The sequence below is a fragment of the Podarcis erhardii genome, assembly GCF_964252035.2.
Source record: "Podarcis erhardii genome assembly, chromosome: 8".
Taxonomy (NCBI): Eukaryota; Metazoa; Chordata; class Lepidosauria; order Squamata; family Lacertidae; genus Podarcis; species Podarcis erhardii.
This window is the reverse complement of record NC_138499.1, coordinates 65,246,745-65,273,059: the sequence shown is the minus strand read 5'-3', so window position 1 is coordinate 65,273,059 and position 26,315 is coordinate 65,246,745. Positions and strand designations below refer to the sequence as shown.

At 43.1% G+C, this 26,315-nt stretch overlaps 1 protein-coding gene and 1 long non-coding RNA gene across 2 annotated transcripts; both read left to right on the top strand.

Moving 5' to 3' along the window:
• The first annotated feature begins 445 nt into the window (after positions 1 to 445).
• Positions 446 to 20,143, top strand: RIOK1 (RIO kinase 1). The gene is made up of 18 exons (XM_081873079.1): positions 446 to 602; positions 1,829 to 1,945; positions 3,545 to 3,743; positions 4,221 to 4,311; positions 5,548 to 5,617; positions 5,701 to 5,743; positions 6,185 to 6,277; positions 7,649 to 7,761; positions 7,880 to 7,960; positions 8,414 to 8,500; positions 9,873 to 10,010; positions 10,875 to 10,978; positions 11,609 to 11,715; positions 12,768 to 12,833; positions 13,610 to 13,729; positions 14,869 to 14,922; positions 17,768 to 17,917; positions 18,198 to 20,143. The coding sequence occupies exons 2-18, from the start codon at positions 1,875 to 1,877 to the stop codon at positions 18,306 to 18,308; spliced, it is 1,698 nt and encodes a 565-aa protein (XP_081729205.1). The 5' UTR covers positions 446 to 602; positions 1,829 to 1,874; the 3' UTR covers positions 18,309 to 20,143.
• Positions 20,144 to 22,772: 2,629 nt separating this feature from the next.
• On the top strand, positions 22,773 to 25,966 carry LOC309348146. Its single transcript, XR_014159234.1, has 3 exons — positions 22,773 to 23,238; positions 24,566 to 24,646; positions 25,506 to 25,966. It is a non-coding gene; the product is annotated as an uncharacterized lncRNA (long non-coding RNA).
• The last annotated feature ends 349 nt before the right edge of the window (positions 25,967 to 26,315 follow it).

Below are 26,315 nucleotides of genomic sequence, written 5' to 3'. Positions count from 1 at the left end.
AAGGGTAGAGACCGACCATATAGCGGAATAATAAGAACATAAAGCGAGCCTGCTGGGTCAATGGCGCATCTAAGTCCAACATCCTGGTCCCATAGTGGCCAAGTGGATGCCTGCGGCAAACCTGCCAGCAGTTTAAGGTGGTGCTGGTTGTTGTTCCGCCTTTCATCAAAAGATTTCAGGGCGGTTGCAATCCCAACCCCATTTACCCGGGAGTAAGCCCCACTGAATTCGCCCTGGCTGACGGATTCCAAGCAGACACGTGCAGAAATTAAATGATTCAACCCGGAGCCGGACTGGGTCTTATCAGAGCGCGCATCTTCCTAACTCCGGATGTGCATCTTGCGCAAATGGTTCAGGGGCTATGCGATGCGCGCGCCCGCCCGGCTCTCCATCCACCCCTCTCCACGCCGAAGCGAAACTCCTTCCCTCCCTCCGTGGCTCCGGCGCCGGCTCCGATCCTCTTCGCGATCCTCCCCTTCCCCTCGATTGGGCAGGCGCCGGCAGCGACGGGCGCCCGGATTGGCGCGAGGGAGAAGGGGAGGAGGAGAAAGAGGGCTGGGCTGAGCCCTGCGGAGCCGGGCAGCGTGTCGGCGGAAGGAAAGGTAGGCCCGGGCAGCAGGAAACGGGCGGCGGGGTGGGAAGAAACAGCGGCTAGGGCGCCGGGGGAAAGGGAGAGGAGGCCTGGCCAAAGGGGAGACGCAAAACCGGAGCGGGGCTTGGCGTGGACCTTTGTCCGAAAGCAGCGCTCCCCGCAAGAGGCCTGGGCAGCCAGTGCGCTTTTGCGCTTCTTCCCTTGCTGGCTGCTGCGGGCGCCGCGTTGGGGACCCCGGAGCAGAGCCTACAGGGGTTTAGGCGCGTACAGTTTCGGACCTGGTTAAAAGGCAGGCCGCCTCCTATAGTTTGTGCTACCTCCTGAGTAGCCGGAGTTGAAGTCCAGCCTGGCGCGATCTTCTGTAGGATGTACACGCAGGATGTTGCTCTGTTGAGACGTATAATTTCCACGCTTCGTGCGAGTCCCCAGGCGGGGTTGTAGTCAAGTGTGCTGTGTGAAAGGATCTGGAATAGTTGCACTCCTGGTTCTGTGCTCTATAGACTTAGTTGAGCAGTGTTTCTCAAACTTGGGTTCCTAGCAGTTGTTGGATGGTGGGTAAGGGTTCTAATCTTCAGCCTGCCAAACCATGGAGATGGGTATTTGACTGGTTAAAAAGGGTTATGGTCAAATAATGGTCAAGTTCCTTAATGGCACCACCTCCAGATGACCTGTTTATACTGATTTGCTTGCGCAAATATTATTCCAGGTTATGGAGTTTTTGCTCTGGCTTCTTAACAGTTCTGCAACAATGAGCATTCGCTCTAATTTGCTTCTGGAGTATTTACACGTCTTCCCATTGAATTGGTTCGTCTCACACTTCCCAGTGTAATTTCACCATCCTTTTCCTAATCTCAGAAAATCTTGTTTTTGTTTTTAAGGGATTGGACAGAGCACTTCAATCCGCTTTAATTGTTCAAGCCTAAATTCCCAGTATGTGCTTGAATCCTTCCTTCCAGAACAAGAACAATTGTTTTTATTTCATTTATTTACTATTTCATCATTCTTATAACCAACCCTTCCTCCCATAGGGAGGATGGCTTACAACAATAATAAAAAGCTAACAATGCTAAAATCATAATAAAACAGCCTTAACACAACAATCGGACAACAATCAGTTATGGAATATTGTAACAGGTTGAGCCTACTACATGGATGAGTACAGCATGCACACCACCCACCCATTCGCAATATATAGAGTGTAAAACATTGTCTTATTGTACCATATTTATTTTACAGGAAGTGGATCAGGGTTGCATGCATTGGAGATCTTCTACTAGCCGCAATGAATTACAGGGTGAAAATTATGAGCAAAATAGTTCCAGGGCAATTCGATGATGCCGAATCTTCAGACAGGTAATGGAACAAAAGAATTGTCAAAGTGATTTTCAGGTGGTGTGGAAGAACAGAGCTCCACAGAGTCATCTTTCTGGAGAGGCTGTTTGAAGTATGGGGAGAAAAGGACAGTAGCAATGTGATGTTGACACAGAAGAGCAGCAGAATACTTGGGGGTATTTTTTCCTTCCTTTTCCTAACCCGTTGTAGGTTGGGCCCAGTTTCCATAATGTGCCACATTATGAAATGTGATTTTGTCAAGGGTATGTTTCTGGTATGGACTTCCTGGGTTGCCTTCAGTTATAGGCAGTTTTTACAAAAGCTGCCATATCCTGTTTACAGTATCCAAGGCCTAATAATCAATCGTGCTTGTACTTTTGTTCCCAATTCCTCTTGCTGGATTTCTCGTGCATCTCCATTGATACAGAGAGGGGTATCTATGATCCGATAATGTTATTTATAAGACTTTCAGCTAATTCACTTATCAATAAGGGAGATGCACAGAAATTTAGACCGGTGTGGATAAGTAGCCGAAAAACGTAACTGCCACCAATGCTGTTCTTCCCAGTAGTCAAGTGCCAACCTTCACAGTAGCTACTTTCTTTTAAAATGCAGATCAAATGAAAGGAAGGGAGGGGATGGAATCCAACAACCAAAGAAACACTGTATCTTATTACAGTATTTTTTTTAAAAAGTCGCAAAGCTGTATTTCTCTTTTTTATTGTCGACAATATCTGTAATAATAATATACAGGATAAATCTATTTTGTTTCTGCCTACTTGCAAACTAAACTGAGTTATAGTAAAAGTTCAGAACTAATACACCCTACTTCAAAATTTCATCAGTTTCAACACCACCAATAGCCTTCTTCAGAAATTGTTGTGCACATACAGCATGCAGAAGAGGCTGTTGGGTCATCCTGCCTGCCCCTGACACCCATGCGCTCAGTGTGGGTGTCTGCAAAAGAAAAGCATGGATACATTGCTGCAAGACTAAGAATCCTCTTCACGTAAGGTTTCCAGTTGTGTGAAAGCATATTCGCATAGTTGATGTGCCTAAGCCCATCTTTTACAGATGTGGGCATTGGAGGCATGGACATAGGAAGCTGCCACATACTGAACAGGATCATTCATTCCTCTATCACAGTATTTTCTACACTTAACTGCAGCAGATCTCCAGGGTTTTAAACTGGGACGTTTTCTGGAGATGCCTGGTATTGAACCGCAAAGCGGATGCTGTACCACTGAGCCTTACAGTCCTTGCAGAGGCATTCCCTCACAGTCTTCCAGGAGCAGGGTTTGCTGAGCATGAACCTTGGAAAGGCTTGCAGGTCACCTTGATACTTGTCCCCCTTCTTGTACACAAGAAGGGCAAGGGGGAATCTCCCAGGTGTGACACTGAGCCTCGAGGAAGCTTGGAAGATAGTCAGTGAACTTACCTGGGACAGCTAACAGCAAAGCAGCAATTAATCTGTGCTCCAAGGTACTATTTCAGTATAATAATAATACTGATGATTATGATGACGACAGGGAGCTAGTTGTACTGTGTTGCTGGCTTTGCGCAACTTGATGAGTTTACCATGATTTTACTAAATACGTGCTTTTAAAATACATACGTTAGCGAACGCACACAGGCTTCGAAAGCAGCTGAAGAGGAGAAGGCAGTCTTTATAACGCAGCAGCCATGTTTGTGTGAGGAAGCAGACGAGGGTGAATTGGATGAGAGTGGTGAGGAGGAGGACGACAGCGATTGGGACTGGGACGATGCCATGGGGAAGCTCACGAAGCGAAATCCGTTATCTGCAGGCAGAAACCCTCAGGTATGTTCAAGGAATGTGTGGCTTGAGGGTGTCAACTTGTTGTTGCTCTTAAGTGAATTTTTAGATGGCCTCAGGTTTAGGTCCTAGCGACACCTGGAGGGATGATAGGAATTGTAGTCCAACAACCTTTGGAGGGAAGCAGGTTTCCTATGCCTGGACTGGATAACCTCCAAGGTTCCTTTCAATCCCATTTTCTGTAACTCTTTAATGAGGGATCTGGAGTGAGTTGCAGCATCGCAAGCTCCCTCTTCCTCTGGTGCAAATATACCCCTCCCTCCCAGGCATAACCATAGTTAAAGTGTTTATCAGAGCTTGACTTCACACGCTGATTGGGCTTTTGTGCCCAGGTGGATGGTCTGTGAAATTTGCATGAGAAGGGATGGGTTGTGCAAGCATGGTGTCTGGATTGTATAGCTCTGGTTAGGAGATCGGGAGTATCATTGTGTGACAGGGTTTCTTTTTTTTTGTTTGTTTCAGGCCAATAAGCAAATTCCTAGCTGCAACGCGGCCAAAATGTCCACTCCCACAGATAAGGCCCTAAGAAAGTTTGAGAATAAAATCAATCTAGGTAAGAGCAGTCATTCTTGTTTTCTAGAAATAGGTATTTGCTAAGGACCATATTTGCTGGGTTGAAGTTGGTGAATCCATGTGTGTCACACTCCCTAATATAACTCATCAGCATGAGTTTAAGAACTGCAGACAGGCACACAGAGCCTGAAAATGTGTTTCTCACACTCTGTGCTCCCGCCTGCCTACACCTTTGAGAACACTCCCCCCCCCCCAGCTCATGCAAGGGGGCACAGGACTTGATCAGCTGTAGGGCTGGCCGATGTATCTCGGTGGGGAGGAAGAAACGGTCGAGATACATTCCAGAATCAGAAATATATCAGCATATCATGGTATTTAGCTGCTGATATATCACAATGCTGAAAACCAGCCCTGCTTGAAAAGACTATACAGTGGTACCTCGGGTTACATAGGCTTCAGGTTACAGACGCTTCAGGTTACAGACTCCGCTAACCCAGAAATAGTACCTCGGGTTAAGAACTTTGCTTCAGGATGATATGCTGCCACCGCACCACTGGCGCGCAATTTCTGTTCCCATCTTGAGGTAAAGTTCTTAACCCGAGGTACTACTTCCGGGTTAGCAGAGTCTGTAATCTGAAGTGTTTGTAACCCGAGGTACCACTGTACTTGCCTTTAAAGCCCTAAACGGCCTCGGCCCAGTATACCTGAAGGAGCGTCTCCACCCCCATCGTTCTGCCCGGACGCTGAGGTCCAGCGCCGAGGGCCTTCTGGCGGTTCCCTCATTGCGAGAAGCAAAGCTACAGGGAACCAGGCAGAGGGCCTTCTCGGTAGTGGCACCCGCCTTGTGGAACGCCCTCCCATCAGATGTCAAAGCGATAAATAACTACCTGACATTCAGAAGACATCTTAAGGCAGCCCTGTTCAGGGAAGTTTTTAATCTGTGATATTTTAGTGTATTTCTGGTTTTTATGGAAGCCGCCCAGAGTGGCTGGGGAAACCCAGCCAGATGGGCGGGGTACAAATAATAAATTATTATTATTATTATTAAATGATTTTTGGACTAAAAAGAAGCTGAATGTAGTACCTTGGTTGTGGGTAATGGCTTTATTTTACAAACATTGCAACAAGGACATTTTTCTTGATGTGTCTTGGATAAGGAGCATGATGCATTTTCAGGCTGCAGAGTCAGAAGCTAGTTTTAAATTGAGAGGTGCAGGTAGGTGAAAGGGGAATTGGTGTTAATTTCCTTATATGTGTGTGTTTCCCCCTCTTCAAGACAGGCTACACTTTGCTGACTCTGTTATAAATAAAGTTACTGAGAAGTCCAGGCAGAGAGACGCAGAAATGTAAGTAGTGAGGATGACCCATTTGTATTTCAGTATTATCCAAATGAAGCATAGTGGACCATGAAATTCCTTGTTTCCACTAGGTACCGGGTGAAAGACAAGTCAGACCGAGCAACAGTGGAACAAGTAAGTCACACAAAGTATCAGACAGTTGCAAAAAAAAATCTCCATTTAAATAAAAATCAAGAGTCCTCACCTTTTAAAAAAGCTAACTGACGTAATAAAATGCTTCAACCACATTTACTCAGAAGTAAGTCCTGAAGAATTCTTTGGTGGGTGTCCATAGCTCTAGTTTTTAGTGTGCTATTGTCTTTCACTTTTGCTTAATATTGGTATTTACTTACTCCATTTTAATCAACCATTTTTACTGTGATTTATTGCTTGGACTAACATAGCACTTAACTTCCTAAAAAAACCAATGCTCTTAGCTCTCTTTGTGTTTTTATTATTTTATATAATCTCTTATATGCAAGAATTTAGACAGGACCAATAAATGCAAGAGAAAAGTTTCTGGACAGCAGTTCCAAACAATGCCATTTCATAGGGCTGTTTTGTTGCTTTCCTGAGGTTCTGGATCCAAGGACTAGAATGATTCTGTTCAAGATGCTAACCAGAGGTGTCATATCGGAGATCAATGGCTGCATTAGCACAGGAAAAGAGGTTGGTTTCACAGCAAAAAGAGCCAGCTATAGTAAGCTGTTTAGTCTAATGGTCTTAGACCAAAAAGAGGGTCCCAATTAAACACACAACACATTTTCAAAATATAAATAAAAACCAAATTAGTTCAAACTCAAGTTATTATATAAGCGGCAGACAATTATACAGTATAAGCATGCAAAGACAATGGAGAGGTTGTACACTACACTAAACAATGTTTTAGTCTTACTATGGTGAGCTGCAGTTGTGTGATGTCTTCCTTCTACTTTCAATCAGTGCTGTGAGAAGATTACAAGCTGAATCCTGGTAATTGTAATACAGAACATAATGTAATCCAGCCTATGAATTCTGAGCTTTAAAAATAATTACCTTTTGGAGGGTCAGATCCAGCTTGCAAGCTGCCAGTTAGAAGTCCCTGTGCTAGATGATTGATCTTATTTACCGTATTTTTCTGTGTGTAAGACTAGGTTTTTTTCCTTTAAAAAAATGCCAAAAATTAGGGGGTGTCTTATACACGGGGCCATCTCCCCCCATTTTCTTAAATCTGAGTCCCCCAAAATAGGGGGTGTCTTATACATGGGGGCGTCTTATAGATGGAAAAATACGGTAATAAGTGGGTTTGGTATGTACAGCTGTGTAGCAGAACAGGATTCATTTCATGAGAACTTTACATCCATCTTTATTATTTTCATGAAAGGAATCTTGTTCTGTGCGCTTCATGCAAATTGTGTGCATCATTGTCGCCATGGTTTGCACATGCATACAGAAGTATGCAGGTATGCCCCCACCTGCCTCTTCAGTTCATGATCCAAGTGTTTGGGGACTGAAAATGTAAACAGAAATGTGGTTCTACGCAGGTGCCTTCTGGAATAGGGCTGCACAGGTACAGCGGAACCTCGTGTTACGTACCGTCCTCCTTGCGAACACTTCGGGTTATGAGCTCCGCTAACCTAGAAGTAGATGCTCCAGGTTGCAAACTTTGCCCAGGGATACGAATGCAAGTTGTGTGGCGGCGGCAGCGGGAGGTGCCATTAGCAAAAGCGCACCTCACTTTAAGAACGGTTTCGGCTTAAGAACGGACCCCGAAACGAATTACGTTCGTAACCGGAGGTACCACTGTACTGACCTGTTAGCCTTGTATTTTGGTCTGCTTAGTCCTTAATAACCTGTTTTTTTTGTAGACCAGGTAGGCAGTAGTTTCTTGGGATGCCTTTAGCTTGGTGGATTAAGTAGACTTTTGTAGTATAGGATCTCCTTGGATTGTAATCTTAAAACTATGGGGTTTTTTTTAATAACAGGGTATTTATCCTTGAATAAAGATCAGATGATACATACCTTGATACACTTTTGTTTTGCCCATTTGCAATTTGCTAGGCTAATGTATATCATGCCAACACAGCAAATGGAGAGAACAGAGCCATAAAGATTTATAAAACGTCTATACTGATGTTTAAAGATCGGGATAAGTATGTGAGTGGAGAGTTCAGGTGAGTCTGAGATTTAAATTTTTACTTATGTGTGCAGGCTTACTTGACGTTTTCCATAACAATAATTTCCATGCTGGGTTTTTTTATAATTACATTTGCCTGTTGTTGTTATCTCAAGGTTTCGCCATGGCTACTGTAAAGGAAACCCAAGAAAAATGGTCAAGACGTGGGCAGAAAAAGAAATGAGGAATTTAACAAGGTGACCTTTTTCAAACATTTTGGCCAAGACTTTGTTCCCATATGCCAGCTTTCATCAACCTGGTGTCGTCCAGCTGTTCCAGCCTACAACAGCCGTCAGGCACAGAGAGTTGTAGTCCAGAACACCTTTGCAAAGGCTGCTATGCTCCATTTTGTAGTGGATCAAATGAACATTTTAATGGGCTCCCTTGGGAAATTAAAATGGAATCCTAGGGTTTCAAGAGATGAGAATTTTGCTAACCCCAGTCCCTTTTCCCATAGATGAACATTCCCATTTCCCCATAAGTCATTCTTACCTTTCTGACAGATAAATGGAGTCTTTTTTGTGCTATAACTATTAATGGGCCTTTATTTTTTTACACTTAGAACATTTTAGTAAGTGTTACAAGTGTTTTTTAAAAAAACCCTTCATGCTGGATAATATCATTTTGGGGGGGCCTTTTTTTTTTTGTAGGTTACATACAGCCCAAATTCCATGCCCAGAACCTATTATGCTCAGAAGTCACGTTCTTGTTATGAGCTTTATTGGCAAAAATGACATGTAAGTATACTCAGAAACTTTGTCGGTGTTTGTGTATTTCTTTATATAAAGAAATCACTTTATTAGCAATTCAGTCCTGTATCTAGTCAGAAGCAAGTCCATAGCTCTGTTACTGAGTTTTCCCAACTATCTCAAAAAAATGCTCTTGTATTGTCATGTAGTTCAGACAGGGCTGTCTCATCATTGCTGGGGGGGGGGAGCCTAAATAATAAAAATCTGAAAGCAAACGGGCAGAAACATAATATAATTAGTTAGATGCGAATAACTGATACAATTCGTTAGATGTGAATACAGTGGTACCTTGGCTTTCTAATGTAATCCATTCCGGAAGACCATTCAAGTTCTGAAATGTTCAAATACTGAGGCGCAACGGGTGTTCTGCAAATTTAATAAACAAATATGAGAAAAATAACATATGCACTCAGCGGGAGCCGCGTGGCATGTTCGACTTCCGAGGCAGGTTAGAAAACCAAAGCGTTTACTTCCGGGTTTACGGCGTTCGAAAACCGAAACGTTTGTCAACAGAGACGTTCGAAAACCGAGGTACTACTGTACATACTTGATTAGCTTACCCCACCCGTTAGAAATTACATTAGTATAAGCAAATACAAAAAACACATGTGCAAAGAAAATGAGAGAGATGTCTACTGAAATAAAACAAATAGTGATAATAATAGTAACTGTGATAGATAGAAGACGCCATAGAAGGGAAAAAAGGAAAGAAGAAAAAAATAGAGGAAGGGAGGGGAATAGGTGTGTGTTTGTTTGTGCATGTGTGTATAATGCAGTGGAGAGTTATTCAGAAGTCAGGCGCAGTGGTACCTTGGGTTAAGTACTTAATTCGTTCCAGAGGTCCGTACTTAACCTGAAACTGTTCTTAACCTGAAGCACCACTTTAGCTAATGGGGCCTCCTGCTGCTGCCGCGCCGCCGGAGCCCAATTTCTGTTCTTATCCTGAAGCAAAATTCTTAACCTGAAGCACTATTTCTGGGTTAGCGGAGTCTGTAACCTGAAGCGTATGTAACCTGAAGCGTATGTAACCTGAGGTACCACTGTATTTGAAAATAGGTTACAAGGGGAGGTGTTGTCTTTGACCCTTTCTTACAATAGCTTATGCCTCCAAATACCAGTCTCTGAGAACTGCAATTGGGGAGAGTGCTGTAACACTCTGGTCCTGCTTATGAGCTTTCCATGGACATTTGGTTGACCATTGTGGGAAATGGGACATTGGACTCGATGGGCCTTTGGCCTGACTCAGCAGAGCTCGCATTCTGTTAGCCAAAGTGGGTATGGTATTGGAGAAGAAGGAGGACAGCTGTTGATTATATTCTGGTGTTTTTTGTTCTCTCTCCCCCTTTCCTTTTGATCCAAGGCCTGCTCCATTGTTGAAAAATGCCCAGTTTTCGGAATCCAAAGCTCGGGAGTTGTATCTGCAAGTCATCCAATACATGAGAAGAATGTACCAAGATGCCAAGCTCGTTCATGCAGATCTCAGTGAATTTAACATGCTGTACGTTTTAAAGAAGCTGAACGTTGATACTTCTTTCATCCGTATATGTTACCTTGCACAACTCTGCCCTGGAGCTAGGGTGTTGTCCTCCTGGCTCCACAGCCTGTGAATTTGAAAGATGCTTTGTGTCATTGTTACACAAGAGCTCTTTAAAAATTGGTGCCGTTTCCAAGAAACAAAATAAAAAATGAAAAGCTGAATTTATCCTACAATATGGTGTCAAATGTAAATGAGCTTCTATTCTCCTTTTTTCCTAAAACCATTTTGGGGGTTCAGTGAAGGTTGGCTGTCTTTCTGCAGTATAAAAATAAATATGTAGAGCAAGAGATGCAATTGGACTTAGATCAAGCATCTTTTGCCATCCTAAGATTCAGGTGTTTGACATGCTCCTTCGTCTCTGTTTCCAAGGTTTCCCTAAAGTTAAAACCTTGGTCAAGTATCTTTTATGAGTCTATATCCAGCTTTTCATGGATCTTAAAGACATCTCTGGCATCTGCGCTTAGATTCTCCTGCCTCGCCTTCCTTGGTATGCAGGCTTATGGCAAGAAATAAGAAATGAGATTAAGAAAATAGCTAAAACACATTGATCAGCCTTGTATCTTCTGATCTGCCCTCAGCTTTCAAGTAGAAAAAAATAATAAAATAATAATCATTAAATGCATTTTAATTTAAGTAAACAAAACAGTCGTAGGGCATACAGTGGCCTTATTTTGCAGAAATGACTTGTGCTTTACATTAGCTGAAATTCTAATGACCTCCCTCTTTCACCCTAAGTGGTAGAACGTTCCGTAAAAAGTCTCTAGTAAACTTTCAGGAACAGCAGTACTAACGATAGCATCATGTTGCTTATTCCCACTTCTCCAGGTATCACAGTGGTGAGGTATATATCATAGACGTGTCCCAGTCTGTGGAACACGACCACCCACATGCTTTAGAATTCCTGAGGAAAGATTGCTCTAACATCAATGGTGAGTTCCAGCTAAGGAACATCAACATCCTGGATATCTTGAATATTTTTGTGTGCATGATTTAATCCCCTGTCACTTGACAGATTTGCATGCATGGATCTGATCCCGATTGCTCATACATAAAATGTTGAATGGGCGCTGGTGTAAATTTTCCTGCAAATTAAAAATGTTATTGAGTTATCTCAAATGATATTTTGACTCAGATATGCTTTGAAGATTGGTTGCTTCAACATCAACTGCCCAGGATAACTCTTGAGGACCCCACCAAATAACAGAGTTATTCTAGTAATAAAAAATAATAATAAATTTTATTTATATCCCGCCCTCCCCAGCCGAAGCTGGGCTCAAAGCGTCTAACAACAGTAAAACGATAAAACATTCTAAAATCATTTCATTCTAAAATTAATTCCAATCAAATTAATGGCAACCATTGGGCTGGAAGTTCTGTGAGGATTGCCAAAGGAGGGAGTCAGGCTGTGCCCTGGCCAAAGGCCTGGTGGAACAGCTTTGTCTTGCAGGCCCTGCGGAAAGATGTAATTTTTTTTATTTTACAAGAGTTCAGATATTCCACACTGCATTTGGTTTGCATAGGTGCTAATATCTTATGTTGCCTTTGGTCCTTTCTGGCAGATTTTTTCCGGAAGTACAATGTTGCGGTGATGACGGTGAGAGAACTCTTTGAATTCGTTACAGATCCATCTATTACAAACGAGAACATGGATGCTTACCTTGAAAAGGTAAAGCTTTAGAGATTTTGCCTCTATGGGAAAGCATTAGGAGGGAAGATAGAGGTTCAGCTTTCTTACAATTCTCTTTTTATAAATGAAAGCTGATTTAGCTATTGTGAATAGCAACGATGTTGTTTTTGCAAAGGTTTCTGCATCCTGCTATAGATACGGAAGTATGATACACATGCACTGCTAATCAAATATGAAAGGTGAAAAAAAGTGTGTCCGTTTTGGTCCTTTCCCACAAACTCACAATGCCTGCATTCTTGGTCTAGTACTCTACACTAATTCTCAGAGTTAACCTTCCCCAACCTGGTGCCCTCCTGTTATTTTGGACTACAGCTCCAATTATCTCTGACTTGGCTGCTATTGGTTGGAGCTATATAAGGTTGAAGACTTAACCACTTGATTCAGTCAGTTGCTTATTTGTACTGTATTCTTCTACTCATATGGCATATGGAGTGGCTGTACAACATAAAATGCACAACAGAAGTACAGCATGTACATTAAAAATGCTAATAATAAAGTTTAAAAAAACACAAATGTAATATGAAGACAGCAATAGTCAAACCTTTAAAGGATTATAATTCTTTAATTAGAATATGTTTTAAGAGGCAATGAAAAGAAGGCACAGAGAATAATGTGTTTCCACAGGACATGTATTAAGACATCCAAAGCTGATTTTAAAGCATGGGAAGTTCTGTATCAGATGTGAGAGTTGTTAAGATAACCAGAACCTGGACAATTTAGAGCTTTGAAGGGCAAAATTAGCAGTTTTAATTGAGCCCAGACGAAACAGGCATCCAGTGAATTTGAGAAAGAATAAAGAGTTACATGCTCTGGAGAAAAGTCTGGCCTGCACGTTTTGGACCAATTCAAATTTCCCATCTGTTCTTAAAGGCAGTCCCTTGTAGAAAGCCTATTCTGGGAGAGGGACAGCCCCTCTGGGAGAGGTAGTGGTCACTGAAATAGGAAGAGCTATTTCTGATGGCTACATGGAGAGCATTTAGGTCTTGGCGGCCTTTGAGTCATTGTTAAAAGTCTTGCATTATATCCTGTAGGCAATGGAAATATCGTGTGAGAGGACAGAGGAGGAAAGGTCCAATCAGGATAATGTGGATGAAGAGGTAAGCCAGAGCTTGGATTTCCTCCCTGGTTTCTGTATCTGTTGTGTCTCTTCTGTGAAATGTTCCTCAGTAATTTGACAATGTTCTGCAGTGTCTTTATTATAAATGTTTTTACAGTATCTAAATGCCCGTGAGATTATTGGCCTTGCAGTCTTTCTATACTTGAGTATTTCCACCTGTTCCTAAGTGGCCCCTCATGTGGACTACACAATGGCAGTGTTCCCGCATCATGCCAAACCATGGTTTCTCGTGTTGTTGTCTGTATGGCAAAGTGGTTAACACTAACCATGGCTGGTTTCACAAAAGCCAGCATTAACCACAGGTTGGGTCATCAAAACGAACCATACTTTGTGTTACTCACAGTTCTGGGTCCAGATAACACTACAAGCTGTCATTAACTGGAGGTGAAAGCTTCTGAACTCCCCCAGGAGAAGGAGAGGGAATGGGGCACAGGAGTCCAGGGTTTGCTGCAGCTTGTGTTATACCATGGCTTAGCATGATGTGGTAATGTGACCAGTGTAGGAACACAGTGATCACAAATAAGGTTTCTAATCACGCCAGCTGCTAAATGTGTTGACATAATTACAACAATTGCTACTGGCCAAATCTAGGCCATCTGATTTCCATGTTGCTTGTCCACGTAAACATATTCCTGAGAACCAAACTAGACATAATATCAGAGGTCGACGATTTTTGCTGATCTAGTCATATACTCTTTATTAAAACTTCGGCATTGCAGAACTGAATGAATGTTTGTGGTTATTTCATCTTGTTAGGTGTTCAAGAAAGCGTATATCCCAAGAACTCTGACTGAAGTTAAGAACTACGAGAGGGATGTTGACATAATGATGAAGCTGAAGGAGGAAGAGACGGCCTTAAATGTGCAGCAAGATAATGCAAGTATCCTTGGACTATGTGGAATTTGAGGTTGCACATACAGTGGTACCTTGGGTTAAGTACTTAATTCGTTCCACAATTACAGCCTCAGTTGGTCTCAGAAATGGTAGATTATTACTATAAAAGGGATGGTCATGATGTAAATACTGGGGCAGGTTACCTAAGGGACAGCTTCATACTATATATCCCTGCCTGTTATCATATTTTTTGCTTTATAAGAATCACTTTTTCCCTCCTAAAAAGTAAGGGGAAATGTGTGTGCGTCTTATGGAGCGAATTTAGGCTGCGCAGCTATCACAGAAGCCAGAACAGCAAGAGGGATCGCTGCTTTCGCTGCACAGCGATCCCTCTTGCTGTTCTGGCTTCTGGGATTCAGAATATTTTTTTTCTTGTTTTCCTCCTCCAAAAACTAGGTGCGTCTTGTGGTCTGGTGTGTCTTATAGAGCGAAAAATACGGTAATTGCTGCTCAGATAAGGCACTGCTGAGAGTAGTGTGTGCCCCAGAGTTATGCTTAGTTTGTACTAGAAACGGGCTTTTAGCATTCCTGCTGCATTCCCTCTGGGAATGCATTCCCTCTGGAATAAGTTACCAATTGAAATCGAACAAGCGCCTAGCATCTTTACCTTCAGACATCTACTGCAAACGTGTGTGTTTTTTATCTATGAAAGCATTCCCTGAAGGGGTGACACAATCATTCTATCAAATATTATTTGTTTATCTTGTAAAAAGGTTTTTCGTTGTTTGTAGAAATTGCTTTAGTTTTCATAAAGACTTTGTGGTTTTTGTGTCTGTTTTATCTCATTTGGACACTGCTTCAATGGCTTGAGGCTATGAATCAGTTTATAAATCTGTATGCATGCATGAATAAATGCTTGTATTCACAGAACAGCAGGGTGTTAATGGGCACACTGAGTACTTGATGCAGTGATCAGTGCTTTGTGTCAACTGAGCCAATGTAATGTAATGGGTTGGCTGAGGGACATAGAATGGAGACACCCAACTTCATACTGCTGCTTCCCCAAAAGGCTCATTGAGACGGATTACCAGGATAATATATATGAAGCCCTTGGACATTTGAAACGTGCTATATAAATGCAAACGTTTATTCCAGGTTTCTTATATTTATTTCCTATGCAGATTCTCTACCAGACTGTGACAGGGTTAAAGAAGGATTTATCAGGTGTCCAGAAGGTAAGTCTGAGATTGTATTCTTCCGTGTGTAAAGATCACTTTGTCTGAAGCTTCTCAGAAGATTAAATTTGCATTGTATGTATGTACAGTGGTGCCTCGCAAGACGAAATTAATTCGTTCCGCAAGTTTTTTCGTCTTGCGAGTTTTTCGTCTTGCGAAGCACGGTTTCCCATAGGAATGCATTGAAAATCAATCAATGCGTTCCTAAGGAAACCGCCTTCAGTCCAGGTCCGGGGACAGTCTGTCCCCCGACCTCTTCTGAAGGCTGGAGGGGGGGGACAAGGGCTTTTCTTCCCACACCCAGCATTTTAAAAAACCCCGGGACAGCAGAGGACTTCTCCGCTGTCCCGGGGTTTTTTAAAATGTTGGCGGGCGGCAGCGCTGCCGTCCGGGAAAGCGGAGAAAGCGCTGCGTTTCTCCGTTCTCCCGGGAAGGAAGGCAGGGGGGAGCAAAGACTTTTGCCCCCCGCCGGCGTTCAGAAGAGGTCCAGGACCTCTTCTGAAGGCCGGTGGGGGGCGAAAGTCTTTGCTCCCCCCCCCCCCGCCGCCTGCCTTCAAAAGCCGTCCGGGAAAGCGGAGAAAGCCCTGCGTTTCTCCGCTCTCCCGGGAAGGCAGGCAGGGGGGAGCAAAGACTTTTGCCCCCCGCCGGCGTTCAGAAGAGGTCCAGGACCTCTTCTGAAGGCCGGTGGGGGGCGAAAGTCTTTGCTCCCCCCCGCCGCCTGCCTTCAAAAGCCATCCGGGATAGCGGTGAAAGCACTGCGTTTCTCTGCTCTCCCGGGAAGGCAGGCGGGGGGGAGCAAAGACTTTGCTCCCCCCCGCCTGCCTTCCCGGGAGAGCGGAGAGACGCAGCGCTCTCCTTCTTCTGAAGGCCGGTGGGGGGCGAAAGTCTTTGCTCCCGCCCGCCTGCCTTCAAAAGCCGTCCGGGAAAGCGGAGAAAGCGCTGCGTTTCTCCGCTCTCCCGGGAAGGCAGGCAGGGGGGAGCAAAGACTTTTGCCCCCCGCCGGCGTTCAGAAGAGGTCCAGGACCTCTTCTGAAGGCCGGTGGGGGGCGAAAGTCTTTGCTCCCCCCCGCCGCCTGCCTTCAAAAGCCGTCCGCGATAGCGGGAAGCACTTCCCTGCTATCCCGGACCGCTTTTAAAATGCTGGCGGTGGGGAGCAAAGCCTTTCGGCCCCTGCCGGCCTTCCTGGACCTTTTCTGAAGGCCGGAGGGGGGGAAAAGGCTTTGCTCCCCACCGCCAGCATTTAAAAGAGGTCCCCGGAGATTTCCCTATGGGCTTTCTTCTTGCAAAGCAAGCCCATAGGGAAATTTGTCTTGCGAAGCGCCTCAAAAAACAGAAAACCCTTTCGTCTAGCGGGTTTTTCGTCTTGCGAGGCATTCGTCTTGCGGGGCACCACTGTATTAGGTAAATATGGAAATATGGAATGTTTTGTTTCTGTTAGCTGAAATATCCTAGTCTATGGAATCATAAGCTCATGTCAAACATCATACCAAACAATACACAATCAGCAGATGATGGCTTAGATCTGTTTGTCTGCTTTCATTTTCCCCACCCTCGGCTTCATAAATCCATACTTTCCTCTCCATAGTGCAGCAACCTCTGGAGGTAGGGCTGTGGTTTGTGATTTGTCACAAATGAGTGACACTGACTAGCAATGGTTTACAAACCCATTTCAAGCTGTAGTTTGTAAATTCAGACATATTTCCAAACCATAGCAAACCTCCCTTTCACCATGAATTGGCATGCCATTGTAGAACTGGAAGAGTGAGTTATATAGCCTCTTCCTCACATAGCCTTGTGAGTTATATAGCCTCTTCCTCCGTAAAAAGCAGGATTCCCTAGTTTGATATTGGAATTGTTCTTCCAAATCCCCAGCTTTTCCTAACCAGGTTGTACCCTTGCCTAATTAATCTCCAAGTTTAGAAATGGTTACCTAGTCTCCATCCTTTGCTGTCACTAGAATCAAATTGCATATTGTCTTTACAGTGACCTTTTAGCTACTAGAACAGTTCTTCTTGTGATGATATATAATACCTAGTTTGCTTGTTCACGTTCATTACTTGATTACTTTATGCTTGATGATGCAACTGACTTCACAGGAAAAAAAAATCACTGTGTTTGAGGCAATGTGAGCGGATACAAAAACTTGGCTGTGAGGGTAGATTTGTGATGGTTCATTGATGCTCCGTGTGTTCAGCCAGCTGTTGAGGCAAGAATAGGAAACCTGAGGCTCTCCAGATGTTGTTGGGACTCCCAGTTCCCATCATCCCTGACCATTGGCCATGATGGCTGGGGCTTATGGGAATCATAGCCCAACAAGCGCTGGAGGGCCACAGATTCTTCATTCCTGGCTTAAAAGTTAGCTTAGAGCAGGGTTTCCCAATATTGGGTCTTCAGCTAGTTTTGAAATACAACTCCCATCAATCCTAGCTTGCAGCTGGAGACCCAAGTTTGGGAAACCCTGGCTTAGAGTACCCTTCCCCAATGTAATACTCTCCAGATATTTTAGATTACAGTTCTCATCAGCCCCCTGCTAGCATGGCTAGGGATAATGAGAGTTTTGATCCAAAATATCTGGAGGGCTCCAGGTCATTATGACTGTATATATATATATATATATTCTCTGAGGGAAAAGTACAGCAATTGTATAAATAGGTATGTGAAGAAAGAGAGAGTTCAGCAACGTACGTTGACTCCTTTGTGAACTTACAAAAACAATTAGATTTAAGTGAGAACAAAGAAGAATTTTCTAGAATTATAGTGCGTCCAGCGTTATTTCCCATGGAGCTTTTCTTGACACTTTGAAGTCCAGAACTAGAACAACACAATTATGTTGTCTTCCTTTTAGGTGCCTGCTCTCCTTGAAAACAGAGAGGAGGCAGAATCTGATTCAGAGGACAATGACAGTTCTGACCATTCAGAGTTGGGCTGCAAAGAGCAGGAAGAAGAATATGTCCATCCTAAAGATCGACCTGCTGAAACCAGCGTGGATAAAAAGGTTAGTTGTTCAGATGCATCTTCCGTGGCGGAGTGTGTGCTTTGTGCGTGCTAAAGATTTCAGGTTCAGTCTTTGGGATCTGTAGCTAGGGCAAGGGAGAAACCTCGTCTAAATGCCTGGAGAGCCATCACTGAGACAATACCGGGCTGGATGGGGCCAGTGGCATTAAAAACCCAATTACGCAGCATTAAAACATAAACATTTATAAATAAAACCTGTAATGTTCTTTGAGTCCACTTGGTCACTTAGGCCTATTATTCATAATACTCTCTTTTTCCAGGAACGGAAGAAGATAGCCAAAGAGGCTCAGAGAGAGAAGAGGAAAAACAAGACCCCAAAGCACGTGAAGAAACGGAAAGAGAAGACTGCGAAGATGAAAAAGGGCAAATAAATCATGGCTGCCATTTCTAATGGGCAGCCTTAGCCATTCGTGATTTAATGGGTCGCTGTTTCGATAGTAAAATAAACCCCATGGGCCATTTATTGTGGTGGCCACCAAAGGAACAATGTGAAAGGGACATACTGTTACCAGTCACCGAGATTTGCTTGTGTACCCATGCATATAGTCTATAGCTCACCCCAGGAAAGTCTTCTTGGTGGATAAATAAAAACAAATGGAATCCTTTTAAGGCAGTTGGCCAGTCCAGAGAAATTTACGCAAGTTATATTTTGCAGTTTAGTAGTGTGAACAGCCAGAGCAATGCCAGATTCTTTTTTCATGCTCCAAAGCAGATTCACATGCATATGTAAATAATAATGTGTATAGGGAGGAATATGCATACTCATGAATTAAAACAAACCGTTACATTGGAACTGCTGCAGTTTGTCTCGTGCACAGCGATGAAAATTGTCTACCCATTCATCATAATCCACAGTATTGATGGTGTGCTGGAAGAGGGTAGGGAAGGAAAACAGCCAAGCTTGTAAAGGTGGTTGATCATCCTCACTCTTGGCTGTGTCTGGATTTGTGTTGACCTAGAATGGGATGGACTATGGGAAGGAACAGCAGTGCTTATTGCAGTACCTCGTCCCTGTCGTTCATCAGCAAGTGAAGGGTTAAAGAGTGGGATCCTCCTCCTGCCTGATGGGAGAAAACTAGCAAAGCTCTACTAACTGGACAGCTAAATTAAATCCTCGCCTTCTCTTTTGGAAATGTGTCATTTATTTCTCGATCGGCTTGTGACACTTCAGTGACCTTATTCGGACATATCAGTAAGCCAAATTATAGCTTACAGTAGCATAAGCAAATAAGGTGTGCTGATGCAATGAGAAAATCATGACATCTTCCATTCTCCTGCTGCACTACCAGAAGTAAGCCATGGTTTGGCTTAGTGTTACATAGGAACTTTAGGTTTGTTTGAGAAACTACCATGAGTTCAGGCTTGAATATAATGCTATGGCAAACCATGGCTTTGCTTCTGATAGCATGGCAGCTGTACAGGAGGCCAAATGGCCAGCATTTTCTGACTTGATCATTCATGGTGAAGCATTTGTGCTAATCTGGTTTAGCATTATGTACAAACTGGGCCAGTGATACTTGCTTTTGTGTTTAATTTTTCTGTGATAAATTTTTGTTCCTTCGGCTTCCTGGTTGTTAGAAGTACAGCCGTACTTTGGTTTTCAAACGCCTTGGGAGTCGAATGTATTGACTCCCGAACGATCGAAAATCGGAAGTGGTTGTTCTGGCTTTCGAAAGTTCTTTGGAACCCATATGTCCAACACAACTTCCACGGCTTCCGAAGCTTCCTGCAGCCAATCGAAAGCTGCGCTTTGGTTCCTGAACATTCTGGAAGTCGAACAGACTTCTAGAATGGATTCCACTCAACTTCCAAGGTACCACTGTACTTGTTCAAATGGTAAAACTTGGAAGAGCAGCTTTTTCCATCTTCAGTGAGAGTGGATACGTGCAGACTGAAGATCTGTGATACGTAAGAGCAATAATCTATTTGGATCTCGTTGTGCAAGTGTTACCATTTGTTTTCAAAATATTTGAAATCAGAGTTCAGAGAACAAGCACTGCTGTGTTGTTTGGGGCACAATTCTGCAGATGTGCCTACAGTGTTTAGGCTAAACAAATGCAATGCAAACTATAACTACAGTGGTATATTTATCTGGTTCGGCCTTTTAAGGAGCCAGAGTGCTCAAACAGCTGCACACAATAATGTTTTATATACCTTACCGATGGTGCCCTTCTGTTTTAAAATAAACCTGAAAATATTCTCTGTATGGGTACTGAGTCTATAATTAGAGGGCTAAATAAATTCATAGGCTACCAGTTGCACTGTGGATTCCAATAACGAATTCAATCCCAATAAATGTTCATTTTTTAAAAAAAAAACCCTCTTCGTTTTGCTGTAAAATATGAATGACACTGCAGTTGTGAAGTCAAACAAAATAATTGCTTCTGAGATGAGGGCTGAGCCCAATAACATTAGTTTACGCCACTTTTAAAATAAAAAATAAATTGCAGAACAGAGCCTAAAAACCTTTGAATAATGCAAGTACCATCATGGACTAGATTGTTCACATATTCCAGAACAGTTGCAGTGTTTTCAATGAGACTGTCCTGAAGTAAAATGGATTGTGTCACAGTCTACACTTTCATGCATATTTGGTGTGATATTCCAATTCATAGGTGCCAGAAGCAAACTTTCAGTCATTTCCCAATAGTAAAAGAAGCGTATCCTTTTTAATGTAGCATTCATTCATCAAAATACTGCATCGTCACCAGCTTCTGCACACAAAACTAGCTTTGCTGGCTTTTGAATCATGCGTTTGCTTTAATGCTTAATTGGAAGCAAGGTGTTCACACATGTGTCAGTGGTCTTAAATCAGTATTTCTCAAACCTGGAGATATGCACACACATACTATTTTAGACTTGGGTGTACTGAGCCTTTTCAGAGAAATGTGCCTCTGTATGATGTACAGCTGACAATTGGTATGCAATTCACTTGCAATCAGCAGAGACTTGCCTTCTGAGCCAGTAATAGATGGTGACAGGACTGTTTATTGCCCTTCTAAATCAGGCTTTTGGAGGAAAAGCACTATTAATTTCATTTTTTTTTAAATGATTTTTATTAATTTTACAACACAAACAACAAACAAACAAACATAACACGACTTCCCCATACCTCCCCTTCACTGCATCCTTGTTTTAAAATTTTTTAGCAATCCATCCAATTTTTATATTTAATTCTCTTTAAAATTTTCTTAAGCTTAAATTTTTACAGCTGTAATTCTTTATATCAAATCCCTTGACATCTTAACATTCCGAAATTTTACAACAATTTTTAAGATAAATTTTAAATTTTTCCCAGTCCTCTTCCACTGTCTCTCTCCTCTGGTCACGAATTCTGCCGGTCATCTCTGCCAGTCCCATAAATTCAGTCACCTTGGTCTGCCATTCTTCCAGAGTAGGTAGTTCTTTAGTCTTCCAATACTTTGCCAAGAGAATTCTTGCTGCTGTTGTTGCATACATAAAAAATGTTCTATCTTTCTTTGGAATCATTTGGCCTACCATGCCCAAGAGAAAAGCCTCCGGTTTCTTTACAAATGTCCACTTAAGGATTTTCTTAATTTCATTATAGATCATTTCCCAGTAGGCCTTAATCTTCGGGCAGGTCCACCAAAGATGATAAAAAGTTCCTTCGCATTCATTACACTTCCAACAGTTGTTATTGGGCAAATGGTATATCTTTGCAAGCTTGACTGGGGTCATGTACCATCTATAGATCATTTTCATTATATTCTCTTTTAAGGCACTACATGCCGTGAATTTAATACCTGTGGTCCATAACTGCTCCCAGTCAGCAAACATAATATCATGACCAATGTCTTGTGCCCACTTAATCATAGCTGATTTGACCGTTTCATCCTGTGTGTTCCATTTTAGCAGCAGATTGTACATTCTAGACAGATTCTTAGTATTGGGTTCTAACAATTCTGTTTCTAGCTTTGACCTCTCCTTCTGGAATCCTAGTTTCCGAAAAGCACTATTAATTTCAGAGAGCGGAGATAAAAATGTCAGGAGCATCTCTCACTCGGTTCTTTTGAATACTCGCAGAACTGTGGGTAGAAAACAAAGCTCAGGTCATGTTTCTGGAATCCACCGGTCCCGTGTTCTAACTTGTGTTTTGCGGAGTGCCATTGATCCTATATACAGTGGTACCTCGGGTTACAGACGCTTCAGGTTACAGACGCTTCAGGTTAGAGACTCTGCTAACCCAGAAATAGTACTTCGGGTTAAGAACTTTGCTTCAGGATGAGAACAGAAATCGTGCGGCACGGCGGCAGCGGGAGGCCCCATTAGCTAAAGTGGTCTTCAGGTTAAGAACAGGTTCAGGTTAAGAATGGACCTCCAGAACTAATTAAGTTCTTAACCCGAAGTACCAGTGTACTTCCGCATTGCTAAGCCTCACTTCATTTGATGTGATGTGTGCACTTAATTGTACACAGCGTTGCAACCAGTTTGCATCATTTGAATGTTCAGCCCCCTCTTAGAATTAAACTAGGTTTTTATTCACTCTTCCTCTTCACCTCAGCAACCACAACTTTTTAACAATTTACCTGATTGTCATAGGCTACAGGGAATGAATTGCAGAGGAGTACAGTGGTACCTCGGGTTAAGAACTTAATTTGTTCTGGAGGTCTGTTCTTAACCTGAAACTCTTCTTAACCTGAGGTACCACTTTAGCTAATGGGGCCTCCTGCTGCCACCATGCCACCGCTGCTCAATTTCTGTTCCCATCCTGAGGTAAAGTTCTTAACCCGAGGTACTGTACTATTTTTGGGTTAGCAGAGTCTGTAACCTGAAGCTTCTATAACCCGTGGTATCACTGTATATAGATAAGTAGGTCTGGTGGAAGAGGAATAGTTCTCTCTATCCCACTTCAGGAAAACTGCCTAATTTGTATATTGGCCATGAAGGGAGTATAAAGCTCCCTCCAACCAGGCTGGCATGGAAATACTGTGGGCAAAGAAAAGAGGAGTGGTTTGCTGTTTTTCTCTGCTAGCCTGCTTTGCGTTTCTGCACTGGCAGAGGAGAAACATAAAGTCCTCAGCTGCCGGCACAGAAACCAAGCCTGCTGCTGGTGCTGCTGCTGCAGGAGGAAGAGGGACAGAGCAATCTGTTCCTTTGCTGCAGCCAAGCACAAAAACTAGGCTAGCGAATGAGGGGGAAAGTGACCCACCCCTATAAGACATGCTTGGGAGAAGACATTTTAATTACAGTATCAGCTATACTTTTCACAGCCTCTAGAGGGAGCCTCAACTTCATCCTCATAGGACAAAAAGGACTAGAAATAGATACTGAGATTAGTACGTTTTTTGAAAAATAATATATAAAAAGGTACCAAATAAGGAGGGCATAAAAGAGGGTTACTTTTAATGTAAAAAACATTTGACATGGCAGGTCATTTGTAGAAAGAAAGGAAAAGAATATATAACCATTTGCCCCACCTTATTTAATAGGGCTTACTCCCTAGTGTGTTTTAAGATTTCAGGCTTAGTATTTTGTTTTATTTTTTATTTTATTTTTCTTGATTACAGTTTCCTTATTAATTAGTACAGTATCCGCTACTACTAATCTAACAGCAGGATTCAATAGCTATTTTATTTGGCCTTCGCCCAGAATTGTTGCCTCTACTTGCAAGAGCCCTGAGGTACCATAACAAGATGGCGGCTGTGTTGCCTCATGCTCTGCATCTTTGCTAACCCCCTTGCCTGCATTTCTGTGCTCTCCTGATGTGGCTGACATGATTCTCTATTGTTTACTGCGTAGGCCAGACTTTAAATGAGTCAAAAGTTTCAACACCTTTTTTCCAGCATTAGAGTCTGGGGTCCTGCGACAGCTATCCTCTTGTGTCACGTGGCCCAGCTCCAAAACGGTTGACGGCAACTTTAAAAACCTAGGCCAGTTCACGTATTTCTCCATGTTGCCAGTGTAGCACCATGCAAGCAACAGTGTGCCCACCAGTGCCTACAAAAAGGTCTCACTAAATAGCCCCTTGGTCACTCACAACGTATGGGAGACTGTTTGCTTTTTCTGCTCGGTTCTTGTTTGCGCTGGCTCAACATTGAACATGGCCCCATAAACAGGCCCACATTTCAATGGATGCCAGAATTCAGCACCCACCATCCCGTCTGTTTGGAACGAGGAGAGGTTCTCTGTGACTCTGGCTCACTGGCTGGGGATGCTTTCACCGTTTTGTGGCCCTCTCTCTCTTTCCGCTCTTATGTGGCAGCCGCTTGGTGTTATTCCACATCCCCACAGCAGCCATTTTATGTTATAGCATATCCTTGCACCAGCCCATTTGGGAGTGGTGTCTTCAAAATCCCTAATGCACCCATTGCCAAGAAAGGCTGGTGACCTCCTGGACATTGTAAACCAATTACTTTATACTTTCCAAATGAATGTATTAGGATGTGCCGCTTGAAATTGGTTACCTGGTTTCTGGAAGGCCGCATTTTAATACTCATAGACTTCAATGGTTTGATTTAAAGCCACCTTTTACTTATAAAGGAAGCAGGCATGAGAAGCAAAGCAATACTCCAAAATAAGCAGAGTTGCAATGGTACTGATACCTGTTGGATATTTCATATATATAATGTGTTAATTCCTCATCCTTTTTTATTTTTTTATTTTTTAGCCTAAGACATTGCAAGGCTCACACCATCCCATGACAGTTGGCAACTAACTGCAGAGATTATAAAAACCGGACAAAAAGTAAGTTATTTGTTGGCATATGAAAAAGCTGTTGCCCCACGGCAATGACAGCACATGCTTTGGCTGAGTTATTTTTTCCATTGATCTATGCATATGTGATGAACATCAGTTTGCTCCTCTCATTTCTCTCTCTCAGGTCTTCTGTCTTCTCCTTTCTCTCTCTCTCAGGTCTTCTGTCCTGTTTCTTTTGGTTTATGAAAAGGGCTGGTCTTAAGAAGACCTGACTTTTGCAATTTAAATAACAGTAAAGAATAGAAATGAATACTGATGAATGTCAGGATAGGTTAATATTTTCAGACGATACCTCTCTCTGGAGGAAGAGAATAAAAATGAAAGTGTGAGCAGATCATTGGTTCATTTCTAAAATTAGTGATGTTGGAGCAATTTGAGAAGCTGCAGCCTCTGAGCTACATGTGCCTCTCCCAAGCCTGAGGAAATGTTGTGATATTTTTGCTCCCAGCATGCCTCTTATGCCTACAACATTTGTATGGGTGGCATAACTTCAGCAGGTAGATTTATCTCTTTGCTGTCAACTATATATTTTGAGAATTGGTTTGTCTGCCCATCTGTACTCTATGAGTTTAGACGCCTATTGGGATATCATCACCAAAACTCAGCACGATGGTTCCTGAGGTAGGGGCAGTAGTCTTCAATGGCATTTGGACATCGGCTGTCATTTTTAATCAAGATGGTGGATCGAAACATGACTTTGATGTGACAGATCCAAACTCACAAACTGCATTATCCATTTAAAAATCACAATATTTGTTGGTTTCTATGAATTCCCAGCCAGCACCGGGCACTGCCGCTAGTATCTCTAGGACAAGAAAACTTTCACCTACCTAATTTCTCTTGTCAGGGAGAACTGCTCAATTTGTGTTTGTTGTGCTCAGGGGCCCTGTCAGGAAAAGGTGGCAACTCTCACCAGAGGACACGTACCCTTTATGACTTCCTTTCTTCATTCAACTTCTGCCAAACACAATACAAAGTCCAAGTTTTGTAGACTGGAAATAAGACCGCTTCATTTGTTTGTCATCTCTTTCTTTATGGCTGCTGCACCTTTAATAGCAGCCAGGCTCACAGAAACATAGCAGGTGGCACCTCTACATTTCTGTTTGTTAGACTTGCTGTTGCACCCCAAGGAGCAGAGACACTGCCAAAAATGACAGCCCTAACCCTGTGTTGTGGGGGGGGGGGGATCCAGGTTGCAGTCCTCTACTCACTTGACCTGGGACTGCAAGACCCACGGCCAATGCAGTGGGGCTTAAAAGGGACCCCTGACCATTAGGTCCAGTCGTGGCCGACTCTGGGCTTGCTGCACTCATCTCGCTTTATTGGCCGAGGGAGCTGGCGTACAGCCGGGTCATATGGCCAGCATGACTAAGCCACTTCTGGTGAACCAGAGCAGCACACGGAAACGCTGTTTACCTTCCCGCCAGAGTGGTACCTATTTATCTACTTGCACTTTGACGTGCTTTCGAACTGCTAGGTTGGCAGGAGCAGGGACCGAGCAACGGGAGCTCACCCCGTCGCAGGGATTCGAACCACCGACCTTCTGATCAGCAAGTCCTAGGCTCTGTGGTTTAACCCACAGCGCCACCCGCATCCCTTGCAGTGGGGCTTAGAAGCATATAAATACAGTGTTAGGCTGTGATCTTTTACACTACAGTTGG